The 15186-nt window shown below is 35.3% G+C and overlaps 1 protein-coding gene across 4 annotated transcripts in view; it reads left to right on the top strand.

Moving 5' to 3' along the window:
- Positions 1-15186, top strand: part of LOC123550700 (ankyrin repeat domain-containing protein 12-like) — a 97154-nt gene that overhangs the window by 50358 nt on the left and 31610 nt on the right. For all 4 annotated transcript variants that reach the window (XM_053544931.1, XM_053544932.1, XM_053544929.1 and 1 more), the window contains exons 7-8: positions 6221-6443; positions 6875-8479. In XM_053544931.1, coding sequence (XP_053400906.1) covers positions 6221-6443; positions 6875-8479 — 1828 coding nt within the window. The remainder of the gene's footprint in view (positions 1-6220; positions 6444-6874; positions 8480-15186) is intronic.

The raw sequence follows: 15186 nt of genomic DNA, 5'->3' as shown, positions 1-15186 counted from the left end.
GGGATCTGCATGAAAATTTGTCAGAATGTTCATCTTAATAATATATCTAGGTCAAGTTTGAAACTGGGTCACATGCGGTCAAAAACTAGGTCAGTAGGTCAAATAATAGAAAAACCTTGTGACCACTCTCGAGGCCATATTTTTCATGGGATCTGTATGAAAGTTGTTCTGAATGTTCATCTTGATGATATCTAGGTCAAGTTTGAAACCGGGTCAACTGCGATCAAAAACTAGGTCACTAGGTCTAAACATAGAAAAATCTTTTGACCTCTCTAGAGGCCATATTTTTCAATGGATCTTCATGAGAATTGGTGAGAATGTTCACCTTGATGATATCTAGGTCAAGTTCAAAGCTGGGTCACGTGCGGTCAAAAACTAGGTCAGTAGGTCTAAAAATAGAAAAACCTTGTGACCTCTCTGGAGGCCATATTTTTCATATCTTCATGAAAATTGGTGAGAATGTTCACCTTGATGATATCTAGGTCTATTACAAAACAGGGTCACATGCCTTCAAAACCTAGGTCATTATGTCAAATAATAGAAAAACCTTGTGACCTCTCTAGAGGCCATATTTTTCAATGGATCTTCATGAAAATTGGTCTGAATTTTTATCTTGATGATATCTAGGTCAAGTTCAAAACTAGGTCACTAAGTCAAATAATAGAAAAAACGACGTCATACTCAGTTCATGTGGGGACAGGTGAGCGAATCAGGACCATCATGGTCCTCTTGTTTTTTTTTCAGTCACTAACTTATCAGTGAACACCCTTCGAATAATAAATGGTACTGTCCAAATTGAATGATAGACCAGTCCATTTTAGAAATTTTGCAGGGTAAAGGTTAAAGATACCCGAAAAGGAAATTATAAAGGTTATCAGCATTTCATAATGATAAAACTTGAAAAATGTTAATAAATACACTGCTTAGTAAATACGCTACCTAGTAGATACACTGCCTTGTAATTATACTACCTAGTATGTACACTGCCTAGTAAGTACACTGTGTTGTAAATACACTGAGCACTTAGAAATAACACTACCAAGTAATCACACTACCTAGTAAACACACTGCTTAGTAACTACACAACCTTGTAATTACTCTACCTTGTAATTACACTGCTTAATGAATACATTACCTGTGAATACACTGCCTAGTTATTACATTACCTAGTAAATACATGCCTAGTAAATATACTGCCTATTGAATACTCTAACTAGTGAATACACTACCTAGTAAATACAATGCCTAGTGGATACAATGCCTAGTTATTACATTACCTAGTCAATATTCTGCCTAGTGAATACACTACATAGTAAATACACTGCCTAGTGAATACACTACCTAGGGAATACACCACCTAGTAAATACACTGCCTAGTAAATACACCACCTAGTAAATACACTACCTAGTAAATACACTGCCTAGTAAATACACTGCCTAGTGAATACACTGCCTAGTAAATACACTGCCTAGTGAATACACTGCCTAGTAAAAACACTACCTAGTAAATACACTGCCTAATGAATACACTGCCTAGTGAATACACTACCTAGTAAATACACTGCCTAGTGAATACACTACCTAGTGAATACACTGCCTAGTGAATACACTGCCTAGTAAATACACTGCCTAGTGAATACACTGCCTAGTGAATACACTGCCTAGTAAATACACTTGCTTACTCCTATCAAAATCTTCCATGATTTATTACAGTTCTAGCCATACTGAGTTTTATGATATTTTGCTTTTAATTTGTATGAGAAGCAGACAAATTTCTTGGAAAACTGGAGACTTTCTTTCTGTTTGATATGGCACTCCTTGTAATATATTTAGACAAGATATTGATTACAATGTTATGATGGATGACTGAGCTATTGAATTCTGCAGGAAGCTATGCCATAATTGCCCCAGTTAATGTACATTACTGATAGTTTGGTTTAAATTTTATTAGTCCCCTACTGGTTGAAAACCAGTTCAGGGACGATCGGAATGCACTTTTCCGACTGTCCGTCATTCCGTCCATCTGTAATTTCGTATCTGGTTGTATCTCTGTCATTCATCATCAAGGGAGATAACTTGAAACAAATGCTATCAATGATGAGATGTGTCATGTACAAAACCCAGACCTCTAGCTCAAAGGTCAAGGTCACACTTAGAGGTCAAACGTCAACAGGGTTTTTTTCCTGTCCGGTCTGTAACTTGGCAGTCCATGAAAGGATTTTGATATTACTTGGCACAAATAAGATGATGTGTGATGCACAATTTTCAGACCTCTAGCTTAAAGGTCAATGTCACACTTGGCATTCAGATGTTTTTATGGCATGTTCAAGCTGAGGAAAATAAATATACTACCTCAGACTATATGAGTAATGAAATGTTGAAGAACACTTGACATTTTCTCAGTATTACTATTGTTTTGGTTTAAACATATTTTATTCGTCGTTATCATACGCATATTATATAATACAAAATAATTGTACATTGTACATGTATCCAATGAAATGGATCGAACTGGAAGCAAGAAGCTTATATAAGTTCTGTCCTAGTGTTTTACTGCATTTTCTATAATGCTTAGTACAGAATGTATAGATTTATAACATGTTGCAAAAAAGTTATCAGTTTGACAAAAATACCTATGTCTAGGAATAGCATTTTGTACCAGATTTGGTACTGATTTATGGCATCTTTTCTCTCCAGTACTATTAAATAATTTAATTTTGTGGACATGAATTTTGTGATTTTCACTAAAACATCAGTTTTGTAGGTACATAAATTTTTGGATTTCAACTTTTGCATATATCATGAATAGGGTGTATGTTCATTGGGGTTGCAGTTTGACAGTAAAGGTAGTCCTCAAGCTGCGGCCAAAAACTTGTTGCTTTTTTCATGAGGAAGTTTTATTTTTTCATTTGGATTTTTATCAATGAAAATTAGCCTGGCCTCAAATGCAGCTGAAGGTTAAAGTCTCTGACTTAAAGTCACTTACCCCTTAAGTCAGGATTCAAGTGCTAGATGTGAGGAAGTTGTTCATCTAGTTTTTAAAAGGCCACTGATTCTCTACCTAGATTTGAGCCTGTAACTGAAATACTGCTCGGAGGTGAACTAGGGATCATTCTCAACCATGAAATAGCTGGAAAGTCACCATGTAGTTTGATTTAAAACCCTGCAAAACAAGCATTAAGTCAGTTACCTTTAATACTGGTAGAAATTACAAAATAATTAAGTAACATTAGGTCCATTTTAGAAGAGATCAGAAATGCATAACAAATGTTTAGAATTACATGTAATTAATACTTAATACTCTTGTACAGGTATTACCTGAGTAATGATGTTATTGTAGCTCAGGAACTGAACAAGTATAATAATAACTGTAATAGACTCATTAACTAGATGCATTTAACCTCTTTTGTCAATACATCTCTATCAGGTAACATGTTGTTCAATTCAATAAAGCCTGCAGGCAATTAAGACAGAGTAGTCGTTTAGTACTGTATTACTCTGGTATTCTGTAGTATGCCTTGACTACTCTGGTATTCTGTAGTATGCCTTAACTGTATTACTCTGGTATTCTGTAGTATGCCTTGACTGTATTACTCTGGTATTCTGTAGTATGCCTTGACTGTATTACTCTGGTATTCTGTAGTATGCCTTGACTGTATTACTCTGGTATTCTGTAGTATGCCTTGACTACTCTGGTATTCTGTAGTATGCCTTGACTACTCTGGTATTCTGTAGTATGCCTTGACTACTCTGGTATTCTGTAGTATGCCTTGACTGTATTACTCTGGTATTCTGTAGTATGCCTTGACTACTCTGGTATTCTGTAGTATGCCTTGACTACTCTGGTATTCTGTAGTATGCCTTGACTACTCTGGTATTCTGTAGTATGCCTTGACTGTATTACTCTGGTATTCTGTAGTATGCCTTGACTGTATTACTCTGGTATTCTGTAGTATGCCTTGACTGTATTACTCTGGTATACTGTAGTATGCCTTGACCACTCTGGTATTCTGTAGTATGCCTTGACCACTCTGGTATTCTGTAGTATGCCTTGACTGTTGAGAGCCTTATACTGAAACAGCAGTCACTCTACTTGACAAACATGAGAGCTAATAGCTGCAAGCTGAATACTGTAACCTTATGCTCCCCTTTCAGGGTTTTTTTCGGCCGTTTTTATAGCCGTTATTCGGCTATATTCCCAATGCCAAAAAGTATGTTTTTTTTCCAAAAATGAGTGCAAAAATTCCCAGTCTACATTCTGAAAAAAATTTCATCAAAATTGCACAAAAATTGACCAAATTATGGACAATTTTATAATGGAAGTATGTTAAAGATGTTCTAAAATGTGAAACAAGTGTATGAACACATCCTTACTTTATCCTATGGGACTAAATATTTCCCAATTTGGAACATTTACGCGTCAAAATTCCCAATTTTGGGGTTATAGGCTATGTTCCCAAATTAGCTAGAAAAAACCCTGCCTTTGAAGAAGTGGAGTTATATTGTTTTGCTCATTGTTGTTCAGTCAGTCTGTTGGTAGACCATTTAGATGGGCCCCTTTTGGTTTGGGGTCAGTAGGTCAAAGGTCAAGGTCACAGGCTTGAGAATGGAAACAGTTTCCAGTTAGTAACTAAAGAATACTTTGGCTCAATTTCATAGGATGATTGCATGTGTTCAGTAGATGACCCTTACAGTTTTGCGGGTTGGTAGGTCAAAGTTCAAGGTCACAGTAACTTTGACATTGAAAACAGTTTCAGCTTCATAAATAAAAAATGCTTTTGTCTGCAATGGTTAAACTTCATAAGATCATAAAGATGATTGCCCCTGGTCAGCTGATGACTCTTATTGTTTTTGGGGAAGTCAGCAGGTCCAATGTCAAGGTCACAATGACCTTAAGGATGTATGAGCGTTTTTTTCAGGATATCCGCCATTTTGAAAAATGTTTCTTTAAATCTTGCCTTCCAACAAAAGTTTTGCCGAAAATTAATGCTAAATTATTAAAATATGGCTAAAAAAGTACCATTTAAGCAAATAGATTCTGCTTTTTGCGAAAAAAAAAATTTCACCCTTATTTTTGGCTGGCATTTGTCTAAAATTGACGTAAGTTTTACAACGGGGTAGGGGTAGGTAATTTCAAATATCTATGAAAGTAGATCAGGTTTCGTTTTGATATTTTCCTGACTGATACATATAATTATAAGCTATAATTGAAATAAAAAATTTCAAGATATCTCTTTATTTTATCTGGAAAATATTAATTAAATAAAAAAGAACACAAAATATCAAAATTCACCAGTTTTTGACCGTTTTTTCTTAACAAATCTCTTAGATGCACGGTGACCCCTACTTTTTTTCTTTCCATTTTAAAGCATTTTTGTGCGTCATTAAAGCTGCAAAATATTTTTAAAATCTTACCATCAGAAATTTTTTTGTAGATCTAAATATATTTTTTCCATTGAAAATGAAGTGGGTGGGGTAATTATGTCATCATGTAAAAATGAAAGCGATTTGTTTGTGACATTTATGCTTATATAATACTGACATCACCTTGTATTCATATTAACCTGTAAGACATGAAATCCCTATGACATTAAATGGGATATTATATGTTTTATAAAGTACAACCATTTTTTTCAATTTTACAAAATTTCAGAAATTCTTAAACAGTGGGTGTAGTAAATGCCCTATAAAATTAAAAAGAGTTTGGTGACCTATGTTTTTTCTTCTCTTGTTTGTCTTGAAAACTAATGTTCTTCAAGCTCACAGAGTATGAAAAAATTCTTAACATTAGAAAAAATTTGATCGTACATCCTTAAGACTGAAAACAGTTTCCAGTTAGTATCTAAAAAACTTTTGGCATGATTATCAGACGATTACCTGTGGTGAGTACATGACCTATATTGTTTTGACAGTCACAGGTGAAGGTCAGAGTGACCTCTAGTCGAAATGGTTCTGCTCAATAATCAAAAAGACTGTTTTGCTGGCAATATTCATAGAATGGTTGCTTGAAGTCAATTTTGAGATCATTTGGTCAAGGTTGATGTCACAGCATACAAAATTACATACACACTTGCCACCAACAGGCCATCATGTCAATGTTTGTGTTTTACAAAGTTTTACAAACAGTTCTTGGAGAGTGTAGTCCTTGAAATGGATCCTTCAAAAAGAACCTTCCATATAAATTATTTTTAAATCATGTTTAAATTTTATATACTTTCAGTTAGTGGAATTACTGTTGAAACATGGAGCCAATCCTCTCCAGCAAAATGCTAAAGGGAAAACTCCACTAGATGTGGCACCATCTACTGACATGGTGAAAATTTTGAAGAAGGAGACAATTTGCTCAGGAAGTGATACCTCCAGTATAGAAGATGTGAGGTCACCAATGTCTCCTGACAGCGTCCTTTCTTTGAAGGATGATGACAAGAGCTTAGACTCTGAAGGTGGTATTTAGTTTTCATTTAAGATGGGAACAGATATTAGCCTTTCTGCTGGATATTCTAATGCAGTTTTCGAATTCAAATATTCAATTATTTTACCAGACAGTAACTCTGTCTGAAAAAAAATCATTGTGAACCTTCATGAGTGGAAATAATCTATAACTTTAGGAGAACAAGTTAGTACTGGTAGAAAATCAAGGAAAACTGGCTAGGTTCTAGCTGAAACATTAACTGTTTAGTTCAGTTCAGTTTCTTTCTCTACACTATTTCTTTTAATGTTTCAACCCCTTGAAAGATACATTGTTTTCAGTGTACCTTTTACATTACAGTTTACAGCATTCATTATCTTTTCTTTTCCCAGAAAGTATTTAATATATTTTCATTTGATTGATTTGCTCTGCCTTGATGACAGTATTTTTATTTTCCTTTTAAAGATATGCACCAGAACAACAGGAGTGAGTCGTTTTCATCATCGTCTTCGAATCGCAGGCTTTCAATGCCTAAATCTCCAGATGGCAAGCTATCATCACCTAGACTGTGTTTAAAATTTCATCGTGATAATTTTGGTTACACAAACCAGAAATCTTTAGACTCCAATGAGCCACAGTACAAATCATATAGTGTAACTAACATGTCGGTTGATTCAAATATTGATACTCCAATGTTTTCACCATCAGACAGTCCGGCATCGAGTGTTGACAGTGATCTGTATAATCCAGGGCTCGATAATTTTACCAATTTCTCAGGCAGCAAGTTAAAAATATCATTACCAGACGATGAAAATTCAAAATTTGATTCAAGGTCAAATTTAATGATTCCAGCTTTGCGGTTGGATGGAAATTCATTAAATGAAGCGAAAGAAGTATTCCCGGATAAAGCCACGGATAAAAGTGATGAGAATAGTGATCATAACTCTATCGTAGGTACAACTAGTGATATAAATTCAAGTAAATCAGTTTTAAAACCAATGGAAACGTTACCATTTAATGCTAACGTACAGTGGAGCGAGTCTCGAAACGAAGATTCTTTGGATTTACCAGATTTAGAAATTGATACTTCAGATCCCATTCCAGTAAATAGTTACAAAAACAATGGAATTTCTGATTTTGTTCAGGAATGTAATTTGGTTAGCTCGTCGAGTGTGAAATCTCCAGGTCAAAGTGGGGTTAATCATTCCTCAGTAACATCAAGTACGGAATTACAACAGCCACCAGAGTTGCTAAACTCTGAAACTGAAAAGTCAGTTACGAATTCAGTAGTGACTAGTAATTCAACAAATGATTGTCCAAAACAAAGTGATGAGGCGGACAACCAGTCTGATAATATTGTAAAGTTGACAGAATTGTCGTCAAACACAGTGACTAGTGCTGAATCGGCAGATTCCTGTTTGTGCTCTATGTCCTCGTCAAAGACAGAGGACAGTGATAAAATAAATAATATTGTACCTTGCTCACCAAATCGAACTGAAAGAGACAGTAAAGATTCCCGTCCCAGTACTCCAAAAGTTCCTCCATTAAAAATCATTATTCCCCCAAAGTCACAAGCCATTTCAACACCTACACACACTAATGAAAGGCTCAAAGTTGGGACTAAATCTGCTTTACCATATGTGATAAATCCTTATCAAGACCAGGACAGGGAAGCAGATGCCCAACCTGAAGAATCTGGACTTGAACAAACACAACCCAACTTGAATACGTATTTACAACCAGTCCAGAATCCCAGTTATTTGGATGTTCCTAGTAATTCGGATAGTGAATATGTGATGAATTTGAAAAAGCTAGAAAGTGATAAAAATAGTGATGAAAATGTAGATATGGAAATAGATTATAGTGAAGTGAATAGTGTTAAACCATCTCAGGATAACGAGTTAGATGATAAGGAAGATACAAAAAGTGATAGTGATTCTAAAAAAGACGAGAATAAAAAGGATGAGCCAACACAACGGGTTTTACGAAGTACTGTCAGATCTCAACAACTGTCGACAGAAAGTAAACCACCCAAACAACAGAAACAGCCTGAAAAGCCAGAAAGAAGCAGTAAGTATATTCACTAAATGATGTTTTTTATGCATGGTGCATGAACATTTTGGAGTCAGGTTGTGGGGACATGAAGTTGCCACCATTCATTCTGTCTGTCCTGAAATCTTTGTTCGGATAACAGTATTTAAGGGATTTGGCACAGACTTACAGAAATGTTTCACTTAAAAGTAAACTTGCTTATATTGTTGGGACATGAACTTTACCCTTGCTCAGTTTAGGAGTTATGGCCCTTTGAAATTTTGCAGGAAGCTGTATGTATTGTGCAATACAGATACAAGCCCTGTCCTGATAACTCCACATACAGTTTTCTGTCCCAAAATTACGAAAAATGTATCACACTGAACTTGTGAATATTGTCATGGTACGAATGTACCTTGCCCAGTTTAGGAATTATGGCCCTTTTACAGAATGCTTTAATTTGCTACACAAATCACTCGTGTAACATAACTACATATTGTTAAGATATACTTTTTCTACCATATGCCTTAGCATTAGGGCTCCTTCCTGAATAAATGCACCTCTTATAAAAAAAGAGAAATGTTTTTATGCCACCGGCATCTACTGATGCGGGAGGCATATAGTGACTGTCCTGTCCGTACGTACAAGGTTCACCGAATGGGACCGTTTCGTCTAGCATCAATACCCCTTACTAGAATGACTTGATACTAATGCAGATGTAACCAGTGACCATTCCTCATCTTCAAACATCACCTGACCTCAGTTTGACCTTGACCTTGACCTCGTTTTGGACTTAGGTTGCTTTGTATGGGCCATCTCTTGGTTAACCAAATGGGACCGTTTCCTCTAGCATCAATACCCCTTACTAGAATGACTTGATACTAATGCAGATGTAACCTGTGACCATTCCTCATCTTCAGACATCACCTGACCTCAGTTTGACCTTGACCTTGACCTCGTTTTGGACTTAGGTTGCTTTGTGTGGGCCATCTCGCGGTTAACCAAATGGGACCGTTTCCTCTAGCATCAATACCCCTTACTAGAATGACTTGATACTAATGCAGATGTAACCTGTGACCATTCCTCATCTTCAGACATCACCTGACCTCAGTTTGACCTTGACCTCGTTTTGGACTTAGGTTGCTTTGTATCGACAAGGATGCCACCAGGGGCATCAGGCCTAAATTAAAATTAAGTTTGTTTGACCTTTACCGACCCAGTATTTTTACAGTGGGTAGGTAGGTAGGTAAATAATTTTATTATATTTTAGTTTTTTAAATGTTTGTTGTCTCAGTAATAAAGTCTATTTATTAATACCTATTGCTTGTAGATAATCTCTGAAGATGCTCTGTTAAATGTATGCTTGCAATATATAAACCCCTAGCCCTATTCATGCACACACAATATGGGCACAGACTTAATTTGCACATAAGGCAAAGTTCACCAAGCCTTTGAGTATCTTTCATGTCTACACTTTTTCTTTATATATATATCAAAAGTGTTTTCACTACATCTGCGCTTAAATGTACAAGCCCCATGTGGTTCTGGGACGATCTGTGTATGAAAAGAATTGGAACCACTGCCTTACCCTTGCTTATTTTCAACAAGTGTTTGATGCTTAATTCAATAGATAATAATTTTTTTATGAGTTTTAGAAGGTTTTTGCAATGGTTATGGCAGTATGCAAGCAAAAGTGATGATTTTTTAGCTTCAGGCTACTTGCACGTATTGGTCATGTTACTAAGAACAGAAACAAGATTGGGTTTTCCGACATCAGACATTTATTATGCCATTGTCATGGCAAAAGAAGTATAAGATTTTTATAGCTCTTTGTTCTGGCGTAACAAAATTAAAATATTTAAACTATCTAGCCTGTAATATTTCAACACATTTACGCTCTTGTCAATTTCTTGAAATTCGAAAACTGAGATTTTCTCACTTCGAACAAATGCATTTCAAAACGATATCTGATTAAAGACATTTTGAAATCAACAATTAAGTCAATTTATAATATATTTTCACAGATAATTAAATTTCCCACCACTCGCCTGTCAATTGCCGCAATACTGTCACTGTTATGAAAGCAGTATTATGTACAAGCAAATTTCAAATATAATTTAACACATAGTAGACAAATAATATTCTCATGTACACTATGTTTCTTTTGTAATCAATCATATTTGTTCTTCTTAAATTTCCTTTTCACAGCAGACATTTTTTTTCACTGTATTTTTGTAATCTCCACCATCTAGTTGCTCTCCATAATGACTGCATCGATAGTATTAATAATCAAAGTCTAGCCCCTACCGTATTTTCCAAAAGTGTTAGGACTAGTTTTTTTCACTTTCTCAAGACTTATTTCCCGAAAAATGATTATTTTGTAAAGTGTCCCAAAAATATGGACACAATAATCATAATCCACCCAATGTTGAAAGCGAAATAAAAAGCGTAAACGATTATCGGTAATTATTCTGTTGATAAACTTAGTCATTGTCCTTGTTTTCATCATCAATTAACACCCCCTTCGAAGAGCTAAAAGAAGTGTGTCGGTATCATGGCATCTGAAGTGGAGATCAAAGCGGTATAGTTGCCCGAGATTGTCATGGAATTACGTCATGTTTTCGCGCCATATGACACATCACTGTTTGATCGTACCGCCTCGGTTCTTTAAATTAATCAATAAAAAAGTTTCTTCTTTAATTTGTTAAAGCGAATTCAATATCCTGTATAAATTGACAGGTAAATGTGTCAAACGATAATTGTGGATATCCTACCTCTGTGAGCTATTTTGCCACACTAACATAAATCTGTTTGCCAAAAATCGTTTTACGCCATGTATTTAAATTGCTGACGCTTTTTCATTATTGAAGATTTTTTTATTCTGCTTTTTGTACTTTCTGGTCAAAAGTCTGAACTTTATGCCCACAGAATTTATCATTTATTTACCCTTAGAAGGAAAGAAATAATTAAGATCGCACTGTTTGAAATTTTACGAAGAACTAAATTTAAATTTGACCGTTTTTATAGAATTTTGCCTACATTCCTGTCGATATCTTATTAAAATCGTTATAGAATTCAAACTGTATTACTTCTTAAGCGGTGCTAAAAATATTGATGCGGTAATAACAAAAAATGAATGCACTACGCGCGTTTTTTGTGTATGTGTAAACAAAAGTAACGTCGAGCGATGGAAATTAGATATTACGATAGGTCGCACGTGCTCGTGGAATGGAAAATTACCGGCATGACGTTTTGGTATACTTTACGTTTGGCGGGTAAATTAGATACTAGATTTGTAAAATTATGTCCTTTTGTCAGATTGCCTTCCGGTTATAAAGCGGTTTGATAGTCGTCTGCATCCTATGGCCTTAGGCAACGTTATCGGCAAAGTTGACACGTTTTCGGAATACACGAGATAATAAACAGTCCGCTTTATCGATTTTCTACTAGCTGACCGCGGGTTACTTTCTCACTTGCCATAATTATTTATGCATTTGTTAAATAAAATAATCGCCGGTTTCAAGCACCAAAATCAGTTTTTCCCTCTCATAAAAAAATAAAAATATTTTTTTTCTCTGGAATGCAATAAAATTATTTGAGTCGGGGCAATTTTATCGGGTCGGTAGGTAAAGGTCAAACAAACTTAATTTTATTTTAAGCCTCAAGCGTTTATTGAAAGCAGCTTCTTGTTTTTTCATGTACCAGTATTATCGTATACATCAGTATGTTTATATATTGTTAGGGTATATATGTATGACCGTATACCCTAGTATAAATGCACACCCTCGTCTTAACAAAAAGAAAAGCAGTAATTGTTTAGATTATCAGTATACACGCATTACGTAACTATTGTATGTATACCCTAGTATATACTATGAGGGTATACATGTATTAGGATATACCCCAGAATTCATGATTCAATTTACCCTGATGAATCCCCTTACTTATTTTCAACAATGTAAAATATAAAAAAAATGTGTATTACCAAATACAGCAGTATATACAGTTAGGATACATGAACTACTGTATGCCCCAAGATAAACACTGTTTTACCCCTTATAAATGCACTCCCATTCATTTTCAAAAAGGAAGTGACAATACATGAATATGTCTTACCCTGTAGCAATGGTCGTATACCCAGTCGTGGGAGATCTTTCTAAGGGTTCCATAGTTTTAACAGTGGTACCTCAAGGGAAAGCACCAGGGAAATTCAACATACAAGACCACAATTTTATAAACCTCTACAATTGAACTTAAAAGTCAATCAGTGTGATTTTTTGTTAGCTCACCTGTCACATAGTGACAAGGTGAGCTTTTGTGATCACCCTTCGTCCGTCGTCAGTCCGTCCGTGCGTCTGTCAACAATTTCTTGTCTGCACGATAGTGGTTTCATTTATGATTTTATTTTAACCAAACTTGCACACAACTTGTATCACCATAAGATCACGGTTCCTTTCTTGAACTGGCCAGATTCTTTCATGGGTTCCAGAGTTATGGCCCCTTAAAGGTCCAAAATTGGCTATTTTGGCTTTTGCAGCCATATAGAGACTTCATTTATGGTTTTATTTGATACAAACTTCCAAAATATCTTCAACAACAATAAATCTTGGATTCCATGACAAATCAGATCCAATCATAGGTTCCAGATTTATTTTATATCTGATTACCTCCCCTGATTGTAATCAAAATGGATTTATATCAGTAAGTACTTACAGGACTTATTTGAAATTTCATTATTGTCATTAGTTGAACTGAGACAATCAGGGTAGATAACTATGGACTGATTTTATGTCAAATTACCTCCCTTTATTTCAGATTAAAATTGTTATATCTCCATAACTAATGAAGATACTGATCTGAAATTTCATCTATGTCAACAGATTTATTTGGCAGATCCTTCTTTTGTCCACTTACAATATTTATTTTTTATAATTACTTCCCTTTTACATTACTATAAATAGCTTATTTTTAGTAACTTCTTTTATTATTGGCCGTACGGAAAACACGAGACCAGTTTTCTGGGGTACAACATGGATGGTACCTCCAATTTTTAGGTGTATTTTAACATATCTATACCTTGTAAGATTTTTTTTTCTTTTTGGTTAAATTTCTTCCCTTTGTTGTTCCTGTCCTTTGGACTTAGATATTTTTTCTGAGGACCTTCTTGTCCTCAAATGCAATGATAACAGGTGAGCGATATAGGGCCATCATGGCCCTCTTGTATCAGCAAGTTATGTACACATGAGTTGGCTGCAATCCAGAGGACAGGCATTTAGTGAACAAAAACAGAAATATGACAATGTAATTTGATATGAATTATTGACTTTAAGACGAGCATTCAGTAGATTTTGAAACACTGAGGCATTGAAAACATTTAAACAATAGTTTTGCTAACGCTTTAAAATAGTCCCCTATAACAAAGCCTTGCTATTCATGATGTAAATACTGCAAAGTAGTCTCCCATTGGTATTCTAGACTTTCCTTAGCCAAGGAAACAAATTTTTCTGTCAGCAGCCCGAGTAGAAAAAAGTTACAGGGACTAAGATCAAGAAAATATGGCATCCTGATGATTGAAAAAACTGTCGTAACTTGTTCTTTAAATTAAGGGAGTCACGACAGTTTTCTGCCCCCAGTCCCATTTTTTTCCAGTTTCTGCAGCAACTGGCCTGCCAAAATGGTTACTGTCTTGCAGATCAATGTTACCCCTTTATAATTCTTAACTCAGCAAAAAGTTTTCCAAATGTCATGATATGACTTCCATTAAACACACAACACTTGTTTATAAATCTCTTTTGAGGGTACTTGTAAAGTAAACCAGACTTAAGTGTTAGCTTCATTTGTGTTCAGGTTATTCTAGGAGTGTTTATGATATGTTGTATATGAGTGGTTTCAAATGCAATGACATTGATGTGATACATTTACGCACTTACTTTACTTTAAAAATGCACATTGCAATTTTCGTAGAATTCACAGGGTTGTCTTTCAGCATGTGAAGTTCTGCACCGATTTCACACAGCCAGACCAGTTATGACCCTTGACTTAGTCAAAATTATGCATTAAAAGGGCCTAAAAGTTAATGTGACAGGAAATAGGGGCACCAGTGTCCTATGGACACACATCTAGATTTCAACTGTCATTTGAGGAAAAATACTCAAGCTTGAACAAACAGAAAAAGAAAAATCCAGCTACAGTATATTTTAGGGGAGACTGCTTGATTTGAAAGAAATTGTTAGAGGGGAAAGGAGCCTGGGGCCTGTAAAGAGCCCGAAAAATCTGAACTTAATCTAGAAGTAAGAATGTGTTTGTATTTTAGCTTACCTGAGCAAGGTGAGCTTTTGTGATCGCCCTGTGTCTGTCGCACGTCGTCATTAACACTCTAGGGGTCACAATTTTAGCCCAATCTTACTGAAACTTGGCCAGAATGTTACCCTCAATAAAATCTTGGACGAGTTTGATATTGGGTCATCTGGGGTCAAAAACTAGGTCACCAGGTCAAATCAAAGGAAAAGCTTGTTAACACTCTAGAGGTCACAATTTTGGCCCAATCTTAATGAAAATTAGTCAGAATGTTACACTCAGTAAAATCTTGGATGAGTTCGGTATTGGGTCATCTGAGATCAAAAACTAGGTCACCAGGTCAAATCAAAGGAAAAGCCTGTTAGTTTTTTTTTTAGTTTAAACATATTTTATTTCAGTAATACATGAAACATTTACAGAACAATTAATTAAGGAATTGGACAGAAAGC

This window comes from Mercenaria mercenaria, chromosome 6 (genome assembly GCF_021730395.1).
Source record: "Mercenaria mercenaria strain notata chromosome 6, MADL_Memer_1, whole genome shotgun sequence".
In the NCBI taxonomy this organism is placed as follows: Eukaryota; Metazoa; Mollusca; class Bivalvia; order Venerida; family Veneridae; genus Mercenaria; species Mercenaria mercenaria.
The sequence above is the reverse complement of the archived record's forward strand: the minus strand, read 5'-3'. Positions and strand labels throughout refer to the sequence as shown.